Below are 22,518 nucleotides of genomic sequence, written 5' to 3'. Positions count from 1 at the left end.
AGAGAAAAGATAAGGTGTCTTATGATAAGATGACACCTGGAACAAAGTACAGGAGGACAACGTAAGAGAGGAATCAGCCAATCGAAACAAAAGCCAAACCTAATTGGTGAGGGTGAGAGGAGAAAGATCACAAACAAAGGATGATAACCATGGAATAAAGAAGTGGGAATAGGCACCAAAGATGGAAGCTGTGCAGGTAATACAACACCAAACAGCATGTATAGGACATAGAAGGCTATCTGAATCAGGCTGAGGACAAGCTGGGAAATGGAAAAAAGGGAAATCAATAAAAAGGAGGAGGTACCCTCCCATGCTGATGAGGTTTGAGGGAGGAAAGATCAATCTGGAAAAGGAAAATATATGTATGAAGATAAAGAGTAGGTGAAACATTGATGGCAAACAAATCTAACCACCAATATCCACCAGCCAAGAAAAAGAAACAAGTCTGAAAGGAAAGGTGAAACAAGGAGCACGTGAAAAGTGGATCAAATGGAGGTAAAGAAAGGCAATGAAGGACTACCTGAACATTTCAGTCAGGAAGGGCAGCCCACTACAGAGGATGAATAATCTGGAAGGAACAGAGCAACAGGGAAAGTGTAGGAGAGGAAAACGCTACGGTATTGGGAAAAAATGGTAGGTGTGGGAGAAAGTCTCTTGATAATTGGAAATCCAGGAGACAGAGGAAACCCTATCAAAAAGAGAAAAACATCCCATTGCTTTTAATAAACTTCTATGTAGGGAGGGCTGATGGAATGGGCCAGTAGAGAAGTTACACTTTGGGATAATCCCTATCTCCTTGTCTAGGACCGGATAAAACCAAGCACGAAGAGGAAAGACTGGAAGAACGTGATGAAGCAATGATGACCGAGTTTGTCAAAGCAAGGAGAAAGACAGAGGAAGGGGTAGCAGAGGAGTAAGGTTGAACTGAAGAAAGCATGGAAACCTCAATGGAGCTGACCAGTAAGGAGCAATCAGAAGGACCTCACATGACAAAGTATGGATGATCTAAATCACCCAGAGAAGGAATTGAATGGGAGGATAACATATAGGAAATGATTGGTCCAATCTTGACTGAAAGCATCAACAGTCAGGGTAAGCAGATGAGGAATGGAAGACCAAAACAGAAGGAGTTTGTAGTTGAGGGATATGGCAAAGGCATTGATGTGAGGAATACTCCACTGAAGGCAAAGTTACTGAATAACCATAGGATTGAGAGAACACTCCATTGCATAGAGTCTGTCTGGACAGAAAGGACAATCTGCAACAAGATGGAAAACACCCAGAACCAGACACACCACGATATGGATATCCTGCATGTAGGTCTAGAAAAAAGATCCAATGTGTGAAAACATAGGGATCAAGAATGGGTGTCACCCTGCGATTGAGGTAAGCAACCACTGTAGAATGATTGGGAAGAATCATGACCCAACAATGTCTGGCCCAATGGAGGAAATGATCCAAGGCCCTACAAACCACGAGAAGCTCCAGTATAGATTTGAGAAGACTTCTCAGACGCAAACCAACACCTCGAAGCCAATGTGTGGAGCCTGTCCAACCACCAATGCAGATCATCAAATATGGTAAGAGGAAGAGTAATAAGAGCATGCAAAGGAATCCATGCAAGAAATCATTTGTCATGAAGAGCTCACTGAAGAGTTTGCATATGAGCCTAGCCTAAGAGGATAAGGGGAGTTGTGGAAGACCACATCCCCAAAAGTGATAGAACCCCACTAGCAGTAAGAGCATGGAACTGAAAGCTCTGAAGAACAAAATTGAATGAGCAAAGGCTTGAACTAAATAAAAACATACAAGGCTGAAGCAAGCCCAAAGAGTAGTATGCAGTGCTGATAAATCATCCCTCAAATGACAAACCAAAGATACGGTTGCGACAACTGAGCTAAAAATATATGCAAATAAACAGATGCAACATCCATCTTGGTCATCTCTAAGCCTGGAGGAAAAGACCACCTGATGGTGAAGCATGACTCCATGGTAAAATGAGAAAGATGAAGAAATGGAATATAGCAGGACAATCTGTGACACACCTACAGTCTGCAGTTGCCACAGTGACAAATAACACCCAGGAATAAAAACTGGAAAAGATGATTCACAGTTTCAAAGACCAGCTGAAACAGAAGGTCTTGAAGAGCCTCTGCACAATGGTGGCCAGTAATAGGATCACGAGACAGAGGGTAGGAATGGTATCTGTGACATAGGAGGAGGGGAAAGTGATTGGAGGACAAGTCCATACAAGAGAATCCTAATAACCAACTGATCTGTGACGAAATATATCGCCAAAGGGGTACAAAGTAGCACAATGGAGCTCCCACTGGACCAGAATTCCCCAGATAGTCGCAGGTACTGACGGTGTTGTGCCAATCTATGTCAAATAAAATGTCGAGATACAGAATGCCTGGAAGGAGAAACAGGTAAGGACTGAGAGGACTAGGACAAGAAACAGGAATAGGGGCTTGTAGTGACTTCGATTGTGACCAACGAGTATCCAAGAAGAATATTGATCCAGGGATTCCACTCATAATTCCAAAGTGCCTGGGATATGGTCGAAAAATACCACCTAAGAAAAGAAGGGCTAAACAGAATACCCTGAGATAAGTGGGCAGTCAACGAACCTGTGACAAAGCTGCATCATAACCCAGAAGATCCCAACAATAAAGAAACCATGTGTGGAAGGCGAGAGCTAAGGATAACAAACAAACTAGCATGGAGTGAAGAAGTGAGAGGTTGTCTCGTGAAAAACCATCAGGATTTTAGCGCATAGCCTCAGAAATTAGATGTATGGTAGAGAAATACAGTAGAATGGAAGTAAGGGAACACAAAGGCATGAAAACTGGGCATGGCAGAATGCACCAGAAAATCAGGGAGTTCCCTCATACAGGCAAAATAGATCCAAACAACAGAGATTCTAGAAATGGACAGTCTGTATGATGGTATGCCAAAGCAAACTGATCCATAGCCCATGGGGGTGAGGCATGCTGGCACCCTCAACCAATTGGAAAGAAAATGTGCAACATGAACCCTAATATCCAAGAAAAAGGATAAAACATCACATACTTGAGAAATATAACCAAAAACGCCGTAGTAAGCCTAGCTGATTCTGCAAGTGGGGCATAGGAAAACACTGCAAAATCAAGTGATGGAAAAAGACTATCAAATTTTCACCAGAACAAACAGGTTCGAATTGTTCATAAGGATTGTTTGTAATTAAGCACAAAGCTACACAATGGGCTATCTGCAGATTCTAGCATTGTAAGTCCGCAGACATTCCGCTGTGCTACTGGGGGGCTGTTCATGAGGAAGTGGGGCAACATCAGGAGAAGGTGTTTGACCTATATAATGATCATTCTTCCAGTGAATAATCGTAGGTAAGTCCTATGACTGGTCGCCTCCATCTGCAGCCAGTGAAAAAGTGCTTATAATAGGTGTGAGACTCGAAGTGGTAACATTAACCTCGAAATTCATTGGAAATAAGAAATCAAACAAAATGTTTGATAGATAATATCACATGCAAAATAATTGAAAATAAGTTTGCCAGCTGTATAAGTAAAAACGAATTGAAAACCACTTCGGCAATAAAACTGTTAAAGCTACGTCAACGAGCAAATGAAAGAAAATTCGAAACGTCTGAACACGAGCACTGCCAAACAAGGAGTGAAGGTTCGATAGAGGGAGTTACATGCATCACATGAGCATGTCATGCTATTATTGGTTAAGAGATGATGCATGATGATTTGCACGACATGTTGGAATATAGTAATTTCAACAAGGGGGAACACAAGGCTTATGGAATGCATAAGAAAAATTCGCATGTAGATGGCAGCACTGAATGAGAATAGCTAATATCGTGAGAGGAGGTAAGTACAGTATCGGAATTAACTCATTAACAGCTTGTGAATTCTATCATAGACTCATTACCAGCCTCTGAGATATTTCATATATGATTCAATCACTTTTATGCTACAGCTTTTGAATGTAGTTTTGAAATTTACCCCAATGCCAGTCTGTGAATATTTTTATTGTTATTTGACCTTCAACCAGCCTGTAAACGTTTTAGCATTTGACTCTGTAATAATCTATTAATCATTTAATATTTTACCTGTGACCAGCCTATGAACACTTTGCTATAGGTTTAAATATACAATTTGATAGTTTGAAAAACAACTTAGGCTGAATATATATTGCCTTTCACACCAGTGAAAAGGTATTTTCAAGGAAATTGGTCATTCAAGACGAATTTTTATTAAAATGTCATAAAATAATTTTTAGTCACATGTAATACATTTATATTCATATAAATATATATAAAACAAAGAACTTACTTTTATGCCCATGTTTGTAGATCAGTTTCACTGTTTCGCTGGTTTGCTCTCTTTTTACACGATCATGAGTATTACCAGAAGAAACAGGGTAGGACTTCAAATTTCTTTTCCTTATTATTATTTCTGCTGGAGAATTGTTTTTCTGGCTGGCTGATATTTCATCAAAATTAGAATTAGCTTTAGAGCTTTGAGCTCTACTTGTGGTGTTTCTGTTAATATTGACAGGACTCTGGTTCAACTCATTATTTACATCATCATTAGGTGAAAGGCTGGCAAACTTATTGATTTTCTTCTGGAAATTGTGGTCAGGATATATGGATGATGATTTTTTAGCAGTCATTGTGTTTTGTGAGAAAATACTGCCAACAGTTGTTATGTGATCACTTCTGCTTGCTTCTTCTGCAGCATTGCTGTTGTTAAGAGCTAAAAATTAACACACCAGTTACATTATGCATACAGGTTATTTATGTCTTGCTTAACAATAAAAGTTTGTAATTAATTATGACATGATTTTTATGGTACTAAATATTTGAAATAATCATTTGTAGATATGTGAGCTATATACTTATGGGGGTAGATGTAACTTTCAAAACTTAATACAAAACAACTTGTCTGGGTTAAACTTATCTAATATCCCTCAAACTTGATGTAAGTTTTGAAAACAAAAATGCATTTTTTAGACATTTTCAGCAGTGAACTATTAATGATAGAATTTTTATTGTATTTTTTTGTTTTAGCACAAAACTAAACAATGGGCTACCTGCACTTTGTCCATTAGAAGGAATCAAACCCCAAGTTTTGACTTGTAAACCTGTAAACTTGCTGTTAACCCAATAGGGTTAATGAAAAAATAAACAAACCAAACCTAGTTATTAAACAACATTAAAAAGTTTTCCATTTTTTTATTTCAGAAAATAGTTGGTCAATACATAAAAAGTTAAATTTATTTATGACATGCAAGAAAATTATAGAAAAATATTTTTAAGCATTTTAGATGGAAATCTGAATGAGCTTTTTTAATATCAAGAAACCAAAAAGTTCTTAGATCACTGGAAACATACTTCTAAAGATAAACAATACAGAACTAATAATATGACTTAATTATTTTAGAAGTCAGCCTAAAAATACATTAATTTTAAACAAAACTTAGAAGGACAATAGTGCATAACTACTGAAATATATTTTCGAGGACTCACATGGGGAGCTTCAGGGAACTAATATTATTCAAATGTATGTTGTTTTCAGGACTTTCATTCATAAGTTTAACTTCATAGAGTTCTCATTAGCCAAATATGATGTACAGAAGTTCAATGTTTTATCAAAAACTTTTCTAATACATATTGTCTTGTATAATTTATGTATTTAGATGAAGCTCTCAAACATGAAATGTGAATGTAAGTCTGTTGTTAATTACATATGCCTCAATTAATTGCCAAGTATGAAATGTTTCTAACCGTAAATATAACATGCAAAAACGATATTTTCTAATAATTATCAATTTTTAGATTTTTAGGAGTAAAATAAATTTCAATCAGGTACTGAAATACTAAAATCCTCTCCTTCTTGAGTAGCTCTTGTAATGTCAAAAACTATGTGATTTAAAGTTCTGAACTTTCTTGATACAATACAGAGCATGTGCCAATTTACCTAGAAATCTAGATTCTCATGATTACACCTTCTAAGTGATATATTGTGCTTGCATCATAATAACTTACATAAACTCTGCATTAATTACCACCGTAATTCAAGTTTTATATTTGTAGTCATGATGGAAAAACCATGTATCATCCAGTAGTAGAGAAGTGAGTAGAAATGTATTTCAGTATTTCAGAGGTAATATCTACTTCATTTGAATCCTAAATATTAATATTCAAATGAGGTAGAATTATGAGCTATGAGAACATCTACTGAGATCAAGTAACTTGTGCCTCATGTATTACAAACTTATGTAAGGATGTGCATCCAGAAGTGGGAAAAGTACACAAAGAGGCATTGCCAACCACCCAATAACATCCTCTGTCCACTTCCAGAGGGTATCACACTCTTATGGAACACCAATGGAGAGAGTGGAATTGTATTTAGAATAATTACAGAGGTTTAAATAATATGTGAGAACCCCTATAAATGCAGATTCTCCTAACAGAAGAAGAGACTGTATGTCAGGTGTTTTATATATAAGCCAGGATTCTCTTACATTAGGTGTCTGTGAGTTGTTGGCGATGAATTTCAACAATAAATGGACAGCACATAATCCATTTGTTTTAAAATAATATATGTTCAAAACAAGTCAAACATATGTATAAAAATTTGTTACACTATTGGTTATCACAGTTGTATCTAAAGCTTTAAATAATTCCATTTTTGTTACAGTCCACACGGGTGGGTTCAATTCTTCTCCTTTATCTCTGTTGTTACAATACCACTAAGAAAGTCACTTTAAATATTGCCCAGTATTGCTAAACTAACAATCACACAGTCTAACTTAACTTACTTTTACTTGTTTACTTACTTTCACTAACTTCTAACTTGTACTTTGTATCTGCCCGTATTTGTAATATGCAACAGAAAAATCGAGAAATATCTAGCCCTCTAGTGGCAACAATATTCACATAATGAAAAAAACTTAGAAGCTTAAGTAAGTTAATGTTAACAATATTACAAAAACCTAGTACAACAATCAAAATGCATACAAAACATACGATTCATACAGAATTATGTAACAAACCTTGTCATAACTATTGCTTTTAAAATAATTAACTTTTACACTCTTGTTATGAAACTAAATAATCATGAAATATTAACTTGCTAAGTAAGCTAAATAATAATTCTTAAACTGAACAGTCTTGTATATCCAACACTAAATGCAAGGGTAAGTAATAACTTGCAAAAAATCCTGTCTGTAACAATCTGTAGTGTGAGATTTGTTATAAGGTATAAATAACCTATTTTAAGTCCTTCTGAAAGATTGCATTTATGCATTACAGCAATGGATGGCTTTTATAGGATATAGATAGCAATATTCAGTCTGAACCAGTCAGAGTAGGTAACACAACTGTTGAAAAACAGTGGTTACCTTCATTTGCAGCCCAAGTTTTTGGTAGGAAATCTTTATCAAGATATAAGTGTATAGCCTTCCTAAAAAAACAAAAAAGATGCACAGAAGGTATAAATATCAGATATTCTATACAGGGAAGCAAGCAACAGAAGAAAATACATGTCTTCAGTGAAAGATGGCAGAGCGAGCAACTCACTAAAGGTTCAAAAGAAGGAGAAGTGAGACTTTGTATGAAAATACCAAATTTCCCACTGAGAACAGTGTTAAGAATGAGGAAAAAAGAGTGAGATGTCTTCCGTGGAATCTGAAGTAGCAGATCTGCAGCCAGTAACAGAAGAAGCAGATAAGCCACAATCATGAAATAAGTACATAAAGCAATGTATTGAGAAGTTGAAAAAACCCAGAAATACTAAGTCACCAACTCCTGAAGATAGTCAAATGAGATAGTAGATGGCCAGGTATGAATGTCTGCAAGAATGTCATAACATTTGAGCTACTCGAGAAGGGAATTCAGCTTAATTGCTGATGCATGCTTTGCATTTTATCAAGGACATTTAGAACTTTAATTACATGGTTGCTGACAATATGAGAGCAACTCAATAAAAAAATGCTATCAGTATTTCAGAAGTAATTCTACTTGATTTGACTTTATAATTTTTATTTTTATTAATTTTAGATCATTATGTTCCTTAAACTTAAGCAATATCTTAAGAAATTATGAATACATTTGGTAGTTGGAGTTGTTAAGTGTTCTACTAGCTAGCACTAAATACTAGTGGATTAATCTAGTTTACTTGAGTGTGATAATCCTATTTTTATATTTCCTAGGCTCAAAATCAAACTCAAAACCTTTTACAAATCAAGTGTATGTTCTAATAACTGAGCAAAATAACTAATAAATCACATTTTTTTAAGAATCTAAACAACTACAATATATTTATTTCTGAACTAGTCTAATTTATTATTCTTATATATTATTTCCTCAGGTTGGAATCAAACATAAGACCTTTCAATTTCAAGGGGAATACTCTACCATCTGAGCAAAAGTGTTAGCCCATTAGCACTTGCTAACTTTTTAACAACTAAATGCATCACATATATACATCCTATGTATTAAATGATTTATTTAAAAAAAGTTTTACTTGTGGCACTTGGTGCATGGAGTTGCCTCCCCCGTATAGATTCCCTGGGATTTGTTTTAGAAGAAGTAATTTCTCTATTGCTTGATACTACTTCACAACATATTTCTGGACAATTTTCCTGGGTAAAACTTCCCTTGGAGCAACCAGGTGGAAGCCCTATAGGCTGCCGGTTAATTCTGTTAGGTCTTCCACTTTGTGAGAAAGGAGTCGAAGAAAGTGTGGTGGTGACACTTTGCAGTAGAGAAGTTGATTCATCAGAATTACTTTCTGAGGCCTTCGCTAATGTATATGGTATAATATCTAAAAAATCAATAATAATTTCTTCATAAATTTGAAGTTCATACAAGAATTTAAGAAACTAACAATCATGTTGAACCCTTTAAATAGCAACTCTGACACAACTATGTAATAATTTCCATTCTTACTATTAGTAGTGAAAAACTATCAAACTACTTATACTAAAATAACTAAGAGATTTTTTGTTTATTTTTTCCAAATGGATTGGTCAATGCTAAAAATTCAAAAAAGATTTCTAATCACATATATTTCTTCATTATAAATTAATATATTTGTTTGATCTTTCTGAATTAAAAAATGGTCTTTACTTAAATATAAGAATGCTTATGTAAGCATACTATAGGAAGTTATCTTTAAATATTTTTAAACATTCATGTTTAATGAGATAGTTTAAATTATAATTGTTTTAGAAATAACAGTTAGCATTGTTTAAAAGAAGTCGATTTTTTTCATATTTTCAATATAAAGATGCAGACTAAGAAATATAATTAGAGCTATATTAGTATTGATTGAATGACCAAATGTTAAAATGGCCTTAGATAACTTTTGGTAATAATTTTGCTCAAATACATAACTCCTTTCAATCTTTTTTGTAAAGTAATAACTAAATGTTTTTTGAAAATTCTAAACTACTATATAAACAAAAGATATATCAAATTTAATTGTTTTAAATCTATAAAAATGTTATAAATTGATTCAAAATAAGCTGACATTTACATAACAATACACACACACAAATGTTTCAGTGCAGTAACTTATTTATTGAATGACAGTCTGAAATGCACTAATAAAAAGGTTGAGTAATGCTCAAAAACATAGCTGTTGACACATATACCTGCATACTATTATAAAGCTAAATAACTTCTAAGAAATCATTACTTTGAGACGAAGTGGAGTTTTGTGATGGTGAAGGCATTATAGATGACAGATATATTTGTGGTGCCACAGAATGATTGTACAGTGAAGCCCCATGTGTATACCTGAAACAGGATAAAATATTTATTCAATGATTGTACTACTTAACATATCAATTAATCATACAAAATGGGGCCAAGGTAACAGTTCCTTGCTCCAAGCAAGTCTGGTTTTATAATATTATTTTCTTATATTCATACTCACAGTTAATGACTTTTTTCTAATAAAATATATTATCCATGAGGGGGAGGGAGATAAAATGAAAGCTTAAATAATAGTATAAGTAATAGTAATAGTAAAATAATAGTATAAGTATATCCATATGATCAAAATGATTATATTAGTAAATTTAAACAAGCAGTGCAACCATGAAAAAAACATTCTTTTTTTGTTAACATGTTTAGATTTCAGTAATATAAACGTGAATCAGTAAAATGAAGCGTTTTTAATGTTTCTATGACACTTCTTGTCCAAGATGAACAATACATAAAGACTGCCAAGCTATCGGTATATGTAAGTAAGCATTCACGACGTCCATCTTGGTCATCCATAAACCTGGAGAAAAAGCCAACCTGAGGATGAGAAATTGATTGATCTATCACAGTCCACTAGTCTCTGGTTTTCTTGGAGACAACAAACAATGTGGAATAAAAACCAAAACACGATTCAAAGGTTAAATTATCTGTTGAGACACAAGCTCTTAAACCACCTCCAACAGATGCTGGTTGGTAATTGGATCTCAAAGCAGAGGGAAGGAAATGGATATCTGTGACAAAGGAGGATGAGAAAGGAATTGTTGGACAAGTCCATCTGAGAGAACCCAAATCTGATCTGTGATGAAATATTGCCAAAGGGGAACAAAGTCACACCATCGAGCTCCCACTGGACTGGAGCCCACCAGGGAGTCACTGGTACTGTTGGTGTCATGCTGATCTACATCTAAGAAAACAATGAGATACAGAACCCCTGGAAGAAGGAACAGGTAAGGGCTGAGAAGGACTAGAATGGAAAACAAGAATACGTGCTTGTCATGATTCTGACTGAAACAAACAAGCTACGAAAGAAAGGGTAGAGTTGATGCAGGGATTCCACTCATGATTCCAAAGTATCCGGGATATGGTTAAAAACATGCTGCCTAAGAAAAAAAGGCTATATGAAATTCCCTGAGATAAGAGATCAGCAAACGAACTGTGACAAGGCTGCACCATGACCCAGAAGATCCCAACTAAAGAGAAACCATGTGTATAAGGTGAGAGACGAGAATGACAAACGAGCCAACTTGGAGGTAATAAGGGAAAGGCTAGCTCTTGAAAAACCCTCAAGATTTCGGTGCGTAGCCTCTGAAAGGAGATGTATGGTAGATAAATACCATAGAAAGGAAGCAAGACAAAGGCGTGAAAATTGGGCATTTGTTAAATGCACTGAAAAATCAGGGAGTCCCCCCCCCAAGCTGGCAAAATATACCCCAACAACTGAGAGTCTAGAAATAAACAGTTTACATGATGGTATGCAGAGCAAACTGACCCCTAGCCTGTGGAGGCAAAGCATGCTGGCACTCTCAACCAATTGGGAAGCAAAATGTTCAGCATGAACCCTAATATCCAGGGAAGGTAGGAAAACTAAATAATAATAAGAAGAACTATCATGAAACAAAATTTTCCCCGAAATCCTGTGATCCTCGTTCTCCCCCACTTCCTCATGAACAATCCAAACTTGTTTGTCCTGATGAAGATTTTCATAGCCTTTTTCCACCACCGGAATTTGCCATGTCTTCCTATGCCCCACCTAGGCCTAGTACAGCGTTTTCAGATATGTGATGTTTTATCCATACAACTGACAAATTTATGTTCAATTTACTTTCCAGTCTTTTTTTTTTTTCAGATGTTTGTATTTATCTCTCAAACAATGTTTGATTTATTGTTTATCATGAATTGTGACCAATTTGGGTCTCACACATACTAAAAGCACTTTTTTACTGGCTGCAAATGAGGGTGACCCATTGTTGAATTTATCTGTGATTATTCGCCAAGAGATTGATCATTATATGGGTCAACCACCTACTCCTGAAGTTTAATCAAAATGGATTAAAAATCCACTTCAGAAGTATAACTGTTAAAGATACAACTACGAAGCACATGAAAGCAAAATTTGAAATGTCTAAACATGAGCACTGCCAAACGAAAAGTGATAATTTGGTAAAATTGAATAGAGGGAGTCACATGCATAACGAGTGTATGTGGCGGAGGGTTGTTGCATGATGATTTGCATTTGAGGCACAATGGAATGAGTCATTTCCAATGGAGAGGAGACTTGTACCGTATGGGAATAAATTAACTTTCCAAGATACCCTACTCTATCTGTATAAAAATGGGTTAATTTAGTGTTGTTTATAAGGATTATTATATAAATATAGATATTTCTACAGAATGAATGGAGATGCTTGTTAAGCCATATAGTTGTATCAATACAAAGGTGGACTCCATTACAAGGAATATGATAAAGTGATCTTTCATTCCAATCTTAGAATTTAAAGTGTATATACTTGGCCTAGATTTTGGTAAAAACAAGGGCTGTATGACTAACAAACCACTTAAAAATTGAGTTTTATCAGAATATTGAAGAAACAGTTACCTAAAATATCTACCAATCATCACTTTGGACTGTGTTATTATAAATGTCAAAATATAATATTACCTAAAACATCCAATTCAGTTCTAACATGGCCATACATAAAATTATCTCATAAAATATTTTAAAGCATACAAAAAACATGCATCTTTCACAGTACAAAAAAGAACAGAACAATAACAAATTATCTAGTCATTTAAATAACATATTAACTAAAAATAGAACTCCATAAAGACCTGTAACATGTAGATACTCATTTGCATAGCAGTTTTAACCTACAGCTGCAATGCTAGCAGTTTTAATCTATAGGGCAGTGTTGGGATAAAAACATTTGTAGCAGCTTTAACCTACAGGACAGTGTTACGATATTAAACATTTGTAGCAGTTTTAAACTACAGAACAGTATTGGAATAGAATATTTTTGTAAGAGTTTTAACCTACAGGATAATGTTGTGATGGTATACATTTGTAGCAGTTTTATCCTAGAGGAAAATGGTGGGATGGAGTATACATTGGTATATGTAGGATAAAACTCTTTAGTCAGTGTTCAAAATTAGTTTCGTTATATAACCTGAAGCACTGTTGTACAGTTACCCGGTTCAAAGTTTGGTCTGATAAAAACTGTTCTTTCACTTACAATGAAATGTCTAATCTGGATTTTTCTTCAGAAGCATGTCTTTTCTGCCATTCCAGGATATATAATGTTGCCATAGCTACCAGGCTGTTCAAAATAATAAAGTAAAAATATATATATATATATATAATAATAATTTTTTCAGACTTGCTGCAAAGGAAATTGCGAAAAAATTTTTAATGAAAAAATTATAAGTTCATAAGGAAATATCATTATAAACAGATGAAAATAAGAAAATTGTACTTGATATATATAGTTGTTCTTAATTAAAACCTTTTTATGTTTAAGAAAATGACTATGGAATATTTTAAATTGTGTTTATATTAAGAGTCTGAAAGTACAAAAGTAAAACATTTTATAATATCTATTTAACAGAAACTTAATTACCCAATCCACAGGTCTACTATACACAAGAATCAGTTACCAACTCACAGGTAACCACACAGGACTTAGTTAATGATAAACCAATATTACACCAATGTTTATAAGATTGTGTTACTAGTAAAATTAAATCAACACCCCAGGGGCATTAGTCCAGATGCAGTTACTAGTAAACAAACATTAGAGTTTTACTACACAAAACTCAGTTGCTGGTAAATCAATATCACATGCATACTATACACATATTTGTTACTGATAAACCAACACCACATAAGACTCAATTGCTAATCAACACTTCAGGTTTGCTTCACAAGATCTTGTTACAAGTAAACTATTACTATAATTTTACTAACAGTTATGTTTCTATCACACTACTACTAAAAGTTTACAATAAAGCTATTGGTAGACCAGTTCTATAGGTGGACCACACAAAACACTATTACTCAAAACATTTACTACTACAGGTTTAACCACAAATTACTGTCAAAACACCACTACATGTTTAACATTTTAACATCAAGTTAATGCATAATAAACAATCACTACAAATTTAACACAAAGTTACTGGTAAATGATCAGTACAGGTTTAACACCAAGTTATTGGTAACCCCCACTACAGTTGAACACCAAACTACTACTAAACAACTATAAGTTTAACCTCCAATTAATAATAACCCCCATTACAGTTTAACACCAAACTACTAGCAAACAACAACTATAAGTTTAACATCAAGTTACAGGTAACCCCACTACAGTTTAACACCAAGCTACTAGTAAACAACCACTAAAAGTTTAACACTAAGATCATTTATTCCATTTATTAAAGATAGTCATTTGAATTTTTATGAAGATTTCAGACTTCATAAAAGTAAAAAAAAAGGTTTAGTTGTAGAAAGCAAAAAATAATAACTGAAATATACCATGTAAACTTAGTTACAAAAAAAGAAACATTATGATTCACCTGAAGTGGTTAATGATTCTTAAAGTATTGTTTATCCATTATTCTAAAATTTATTTCACACACTGTGGAAAAACTAAAGAAAACATTTGATTTATTAATCCACAAAAAGTAGCACAAATGGTTTGGCTTCTAGCTTTCAGAAAATATACTAAAAGTTATTTAATATTGCTATTTGGTGTAGGAGAAACACTTTCAAGTTTCAATTAAGAGTTAAGTATACAATAAATTTTTCACTTACTTGCTGAAATACTAAAAAGTTACTGTGTATTATATCGTCAACCAATTTTTCCTGTGTAAAAATCTATCATTTTTATGATCAACATTCTGCACCACATTAAGAATAAAACCAATTATTTACAAGATGAGAAAACATGAATACCTGCTACCCTCATTTGGCTTTAAAAAGGGTTACATTATCATTAACGAATAATTAATGGTAATCTTTGTTTTTTATACTAATTAACATGTTGAAACAGAATAAAAAATATTAGTACCAGAAAGCCATAATCAGAATTAAAGCAACAATAGTGCCTTGGAAAAAACGATTGGAACAAAAATTCTGATCCTCTTGTTTACTGTGGTAGCGATGTCGGTGAGATTTCTGTGATCCTGTGAAGCTGCTTGCTCTACTAAAATAAACAATGGCATTCAGCCTTTTATAATACTAAAACTCATGTATAAAAACAAGCATATTTCATTAAAATCATAATATAAAAGATAATTTTGATTTTTTTTTAATTTTTTCTAACCCCTTTCTAAAAAAATATTCTAAGACATTTGAAAAAAAAAAAGATTATCAGGGATTTTTCAACAGTAATACAGCATTTTTGCTAATATGTATAAAGTAAGTTTACGTGAAAATTATAAAAGTATTTTTTAAACAGGTTTATTAATTTCAAAACCTTAAACACTGATACTAACCTGGTCACTGTACTTCCACTAGATGTGGACTTTAAGCTGTCAAATCTTTTAAGGTTTTTAAGTTTACGATTGATTCGTTCCAGTTCATCAATTCTAGTTTCCAAGTTGTCAGTTACTTTACACAGCTCCTTCACTGCTCCAACATTCTCCATGAAAATTCTTTCCTGGAATTGAATAAAAAAGACATTGTTGACTTCTGGCAGGAAAATAAAACTGGTCAACAAATGCCTATGTGACCCCTGATCTTGGAATTCCCTTAAGGACACATGAGGTCAAAAAGACAACGTGAGACTGACAAGGATGCACAATTGTGTTGAAACTAGTTTCTCTAATATCAGACTTCTGACAGTTTTTTCCGTTTACTGTGGTTTTTCACTAATTGCTATACACGATATTATGTTCTTTTATTATTATTGAATATTTTCTACCTTAAATAGGTTTTAAAATGTTGCAAAAACAGACCTTACATCACATGAAACATAAAAAGAAAATTAAATGAGTAGTTGTGAATCAGACAGAAAATTGAAGTTTACTTCTTTGTAGTTCATTACTTATTACATGGGTCTTTGCATTAACTTTTTCTCTCAAACTGTGTGTATAGATACATGTATCATAAAATGTCGTAAGCAGTCATAATATATCCAAAAAATGGTACCTTGTTCACAACAAGAAAATTCTCTATTGTTTGTCCATTTGGTAAAATAATGTCACCTGCTTCTTTAACAGCATCTGGTAATATAGAACTTATTTCTTGAGCAACAACTCCTGTATCAGAAATGGCATCATCTGATAATCCAGCTTGCTCAGCAAATTCTGGTCTGTAGCAGAATTTTATAATACGCATGTTTGACACATTCTTTAACTGTTCACGGGAATCTAGCTGTTGAAAGAAAAGAGGTTAAATCATGTTTAAAAGTTATTACACAAGAAGTCACTAGTCAGCTAAAAACAAACAAAATAAATTGCCATATAAGCAAATACTAAAGTTATAGGTATTTACAAATCTATAAGAATTACTTGAATATTGACCCTGTCCTCCTTCATAATTAAGCTCACAACAAATTCCAACCTAAATGTATTATTTTATTTATTATATCATGTAATTATAGAACATAATTATATTTTCATATAATTTTTTTGTAAGGCTCTAGTTAACATTTTGCTATGTTTAGAACCAACACAAACAATTAGTACTCTTACCTCTCTCATATTGGTTTTAACTCTTGCATCTGATGGTTGAATAATGTGACCAGTCATTTTCAAGTTTCCATGAACTACTAGAGGTTCATCTGGCCTATCAGTGTTTATTCCCACTCGACCCTAAAAGTCAAGAAGGATACAAAAAGTTTAATTACAAATGGATAATGAAATCAAAAACATTTTTAGGGCATAGTGTTTTAGTGAATTATACTTAGGCACAGCATTTCACCATTCCATTAGCTACAACTTATGTAAAGGATTCTTAATAAATTGTAGTAATTTGTATTTAAGATGCCAGTGGTGGGCAATACACAGATAACTGTTATGTAGCTTTGTGTTTAATGACAAACAAACAATTTTCAAATATTTATATTGATTCTAAATTAATTTTGTGGTTAATTATGTGAACGGAAACATGGCCTTTATGCTCCTTTACTTTAGTTGCAAGAGATTGTTTTATTTGACCAATATAAGCATGATTATAAACAGTTCAATTACTTGTACAAGTACATAGAAATTGGGGTTTTCATCCAATTAATTTGTTCTAACAAAAAGGGCATTCATAATGAATTGAATTACCTCAAAAATGTTGCTGTTTTCTAAGGATTGAAACCAAATATAGCTAATTTATTCAACAAAATTAAAAGGCAAAGTGATAGAAAGAAACTAATAACTGCAAATAGATTACAAGATGGTCCTTATTTACCAATACCCTTCTACCCTTTGATATCAAGCAAAATAGATGCTATTTTAAAACAAAATAAAATAAAACCAACTTATAAACCAGTGAACAAACTTTGAAATAAATATAAAAAGAGGAAAAGATAAGAAAGAAACCTGCAGCAGACAGAATATTAATTACATTTTTTGTTATTCTAATCATGCTTATATTGGTCAAACAAAACAGTCTATTTCAATCAGAGTAAAGAAACATGAAGTTTATTGTTGTTGGAAGGAAGCTAAACATCAAATGTTTACAACCAACTATAAAATTAATTCCAATCAATCAAAAACCATTGCAAAATCCAAATTTGTCCATGAACAGATCAGAAATTTTTAAAATAGCAAAAACATGCTCAACAGTGAAACGGTTTTTTTCTTCCAAATTAGTTTTTTCACTCTACTGCCATTAATGAACCTTGATTCCTCTGGAGCCTTTGATTCCTCAAACCTGAAATTCCAGGATACTGTGAACACTTTTACTCCATCCCTTGAGAATGACAAGTTTAGTCTGTTGAAAGTAGTCAAGAGGTTTTTATGCTTTTTGTATGTTTGGTTAATTCTTTAGTCATTTGTGCATTATTATGCTTGTGTATTATTACTGTTTCTTATGCATTAATTGGAATTACATAACAGTTTTGGAATTCATAAGGGATATACTGTACATGTAAATGACCTATAAATGACATACTTTCTTGATAAATGAAGTTAACAAATTTAAAATTTTTTACTATTTATGCATAGATTATGTAAACAACTTGTGCAAAGAAGAATTGGGAAACTCAAATGTATGTAAAATATTTTAAAATGGAATTTAAGTAAAAAGAAATATTTACTTATGACCTGTCAGAAGGTCTAAAGTTTGAAAAAAATGTCTAGGAAAGAGTGAAACTTACAGCATGAAATATAGAGTCTGGTGTTTGTCCTTTCTGCCATGACAGTTCTACATCATTCTCAAACTGACCAGGATTTGATGCCTAAAGAGCAGAATATTTGTCTCTTAAAGAAATGAAAATATTAGCAAAAATATATCCTGAAATACACATGTTTAGACGTTTTTTCTTTTAGAAAGTCATATACAAAAAACATGGACTTTATTAACAGTTTTATCAACTTTTGTCACTTAGATAGAACCATGTAACTTAAAAAATAAATAATACTGAGTAAATGAAAAGTTTTAATTATTTGTACCACACATTTATGAATTATTTTATTACTCTATGTACATTTATAGGACTGTTTATACTATCTATACAACTACACATATTTAGTTTGTCATAATAAGAGAAGGATTAAAGAATACTCATTCAAATTACATAGTGTTAGTACATTTAAAACTTGGACTATTGTAAAAAAACATGTTACTTGTTGTGCCTAATTTATTTATTTTTTCTGGCAACATTAAATCTTCAAAACCATATGCACAGTTTTCTTGAACTAAACCAACTACATGCCAACCACACTACTCAGGCCACTGATAGTAAATTATGATTGACTTTAATAACCACAACTATTGGATCCAAAAGACCTCAACATTGATATGAAGTTGTGGAATTCTTGGAATGGTTGGTTATTATTTCTTGTTGTAGAGATGGTTTTTAATCTTGAGTATGAGCTTACCTTCTTTAGCAGCAATATTCATTCTTAGTCATACAACTTTGTTATAGCAAGTTTTTTCACTCAATTATAATCTTCTAGTTTCATTGTAAGAATATAAGTGAACTGACATTAAAGATAATTATAAATCTGTAGTTTCTACTTAATATGTTTTCACAGAGATAAAATATCACAATCTTTTTTGCTTGCAATACTTTGAAAGAATTAAAATTAGCATTATCAGAAATATACATTCTTACCCTGACAATAATTTTTTCAGATGAATGACACACAACAGGAAATATTTGATCTCCAACATGTGCACAAATACTGACTACAAGATAAAAGTAACGTTGATCAGGGTTGGGTTTACCCTTTTTACGCATATTATTCGTTGTGGTTTCACTAAAATGAAGTCTTCCAACGGTTGTTTTGGTAACTTGATCAGGTATAAGCTCAATTCTAGACATATGTTATGAAAAAAACAAAAGCTCTGTAGAAACACTCTGACATCACTAATTTAAACAATGCATATATGAAAAAAGCGAATGTAGAACAGTATTTTACATCAGCTCTTATGTTTATTATTATAGTAAAGATACACATATAACTACATACAATTCTTAAACTTTATCACAATTTGATAAAGGCCTCATAGCAGATTGATAGGTTGTAGAACTCTGGTTTTGTTAGCTAAGTTTAGGGTAAAGAGGCACTTTTCCACATTATTCCTGACTAATTACTGAATTTGATGATTTAAAGGAGAAATGATAATTCCAAAGAAGTCAAATATAATTCCATAGCCAAGATTTAAATTGTGATTCACCCTCCTATAATATATCTTCCACATTTTTAGTTATTGTTATATTATGCTTTAGCAGAATGCCTGCCTTATGAAGTTAAATGTTGACATAAACATGTAAAGAGCAACCATTTAGGGCATTTGTAATTTTCATAATTTATATCTAAAGCTGAAATACGTTGTATGTGGCTGAAAGAATATTTTCAAAGAAAAATATAGCAAAAATAAGTGCATGTGTATCTTTCTGGTAATATCCAACATTATAAAGTGAATCCACTTTATTGTGTAAAATATTAAGAATAAACCTGATATCTTTAAAAATATTCTTAATTAATTTTTTTTTCATTTGATTTCTATTCACGCTTATGCCTATTAAAACATTGCCTAAAATTTGATGCGGAAATGTCATACAGTTTATGTGTGGATACTGCCAGCTTATTAATCTATTTTAATACTAGTAATAAATGACCTTATAACACCAACTTTGTTTTTTTTTCTTTAATTGGACACTCAAAGTTTCATATTACAGCTTATTCAGAAGTGTTCCATTAAAACACAAACTGTATCTGATAACATGAAGTTTCAATTGGTTTAAATAATAAATTCTATTTGAATATATAACATGCACTTCTACAGCATGTGTTTGACGTATTAAGTTAGCCTTGCCCTGATGATTTTTATATCTTTGTAACTTGTTCCTGATATTTTTCCTCACATCCACAATTTTAGTTTCAATATCTTTATTAGCATGGGGAGGTTGTCTCATGTTGGTATGAAAAGGGTGTTTATTGAGACATTTGAAAGCTGAATGTTTGTTGCATTTGTAGTTGAACATATTTCATAAATGGAATTAATGTCTGAATCTATGTTCTCAGTTTCAATGTTGACTGTATATGACAGTTGCTTTTGCTGTTGTTTCTAGTAAGTGAAGGTTTAGTCTAGTCATTTCTCTATTTTTATAGAAATGGTTCCATCACATGCTGTAGAAATGCATACTATAAATGTGATTACAACATTATTGAAACCAAATGAAGCTTTGTACTGCCAGTTACAGTTTGTGTTTTAGTGAAATGCTCCTGAAGAAGCTGAAAAGTGAAATACTGAGTATCCAATTTAAAAAAAAAAAAAAAATTGATGCTATAATATCATTTATTACTTGTATTAATATGTCTTTTATACACCAATATGCATTACAGAAATTAAATTAATAATTTATTAATCTATTTGTTCATACATAAGCTGGACAAGTATAAGCAAGAAGTCCCTTATTTCAATTGATCAGAATACAACAATAATACAAGTATCAACTTACTGGACTGGATTAAAATGTTTCTTGCTGCGATCAGACTGAGACTGTTCTATTTTGATTGTCTGATTTAGTGATTCCATCTAAATTTATCAGATGAAAAGAGAGAAACTATAAACCAAAAAGTAGATACCATTTTGTTCTACTGAACATTATCATTAAGGTATAATCATATTTGATTTTTATACCAAACCTATTAAACAACCATGGAGTAAAGATATTGGAGATTAGAAAAATAATATCTATAAAATGTTTATGTACAAAAAACAAACAATTAAAATAACAATATAAATTCTGAAATAAGTTTTTTATGCAAATAAAGCTGTTCCTCTATCAATTATGAAGTTTTAGATTAGATTTATATATCCAAATGATTACAAACATCCAAATTAGATTGTACATCTAAATCAGCACGTATATCCATATTATTATGTACATCTAAATAAATATGCATATCCAAATTAGCATGTACATCCAAATATCACTTTTATGATTGTGCTAACTTCTTGGTGTATCTTGCAGACCTAACTGTGACCCAAAGATTGTCTTTAATACTTAAAGTTCAAAATATAATTTATTGTGAAGACATATAAATGTAATGTATGTTTTAATGCCTTTATTTGACTATTTACAATGTTTCAGACAATAATAATAAATATGTCACAAATATAAATCACTAAGAATGTATTATTTGAGTAGTAAGTAATTCATTACTTCTAGTCTGAAGAATATAAAGCAGAAGAAAGAAAAATACACACTAGATGTAACAAATTACTTACTACTCAAGTAGAGTATACACAGTTTATATTGTAATGAATGATGTAAAACAATCAGCTCTGACTATGAACAAGACTTCCAACCTATTCGACTAGTGATAAGTTGTTGGAAAATTGACTGTTACACATTATCTTTCAAAACATATTAAGTATTCAAATTTCCTTCTTATTCAAACTATTTTCTTCATTATTATTAATATCAATGTTGTCAGATTCAAATATCTATGTTTTTTTTTCATTCCTTTGCTTAGATACTCTATGAAAAAACTGCTCTTTTTATTTAATGTGTCTCCTCACCTTGACTCCATAGAAGTGCAAATAGAAATTGTCTAGTTTCTTAAGACCATCGGGAGTTTTAATAAACTGTGGATCTCCAATAGACTGTACGTGAACTGTTATTTGGAAGTGATTTTTCTTTTGACAGACAAATGAGTCATCTGTGTAACTGAAGTTAAACCCTTTGTCTGCATCAACGCGGTAGTTGAACGGTGGTCTAGATAAAATAAAATAAGCTATTAAATAATCTAATAAAGGATTACACTAACTCGGTGGTTGAAAAACCATATACAGAGACATCTCAAAAGTAAATAGACACCATGATGTTTAATCAATAGTCATTTAATTAATGAAAGGCACCCAATGGCTCCCATGGTCAAGTCAGTCACCTGATTTGAACCCCATCGAGCATGTCTGGGCCATACCTGCTCGAGAAGTGAGAAGAAGTTCCAGAAAACCAGCATCCCGTGGAGAGCTACTTGATGTTTTACGTGCAGCCTGGGTCAAGATCCTACAGGAGAAACTTGCAGAACTCATCGATTCCATGCCAGAACAAGTCAAAGCACTGAAA

At 32.5% G+C, this 22,518-nt stretch overlaps 1 protein-coding gene across 1 annotated transcript in view; it reads right to left on the bottom strand.

Moving 5' to 3' along the window:
* LOC106465922 (myelin regulatory factor-like) overlaps nt 1–22,518 on the bottom strand; it is a 105,773-nt gene that overhangs the window by 11,176 nt on the left and 72,079 nt on the right. Inside the window, exons 8-19 of the mRNA XM_022393875.1 lie at nt 21,969–22,164; nt 20,902–20,978; nt 19,048–19,249; nt 18,088–18,168; nt 16,472–16,591; nt 15,927–16,151; nt 15,272–15,435; nt 14,845–14,979; nt 13,012–13,095; nt 9,711–9,811; nt 8,535–8,834; nt 4,338–4,760 (exon numbers count right to left, since the gene is read on the bottom strand). Of these exons, the coding sequence (XP_022249583.1) occupies nt 4,338–4,760; nt 8,535–8,834; nt 9,711–9,811; nt 13,012–13,095; nt 14,845–14,979; nt 15,272–15,435; nt 15,927–16,151; nt 16,472–16,591; nt 18,088–18,168; nt 19,048–19,249; nt 20,902–20,978; nt 21,969–22,164 (2,108 nt within the window). The remainder of the gene's footprint in view (nt 1–4,337; nt 4,761–8,534; nt 8,835–9,710; nt 9,812–13,011; nt 13,096–14,844; nt 14,980–15,271; nt 15,436–15,926; nt 16,152–16,471; nt 16,592–18,087; nt 18,169–19,047; nt 19,250–20,901; nt 20,979–21,968; nt 22,165–22,518) is intronic.

This window comes from Limulus polyphemus, unplaced genomic scaffold (assembly GCF_000517525.1).
Source record: "Limulus polyphemus unplaced genomic scaffold, Limulus_polyphemus-2.1.2 Scaffold2095, whole genome shotgun sequence".
Lineage (NCBI taxonomy): Eukaryota > Metazoa > Arthropoda > Merostomata > Xiphosura > Limulidae > Limulus > Limulus polyphemus.
Note: the sequence above shows the minus strand (reverse complement) of the source record. Positions and strands in the feature narration are given on the sequence as shown.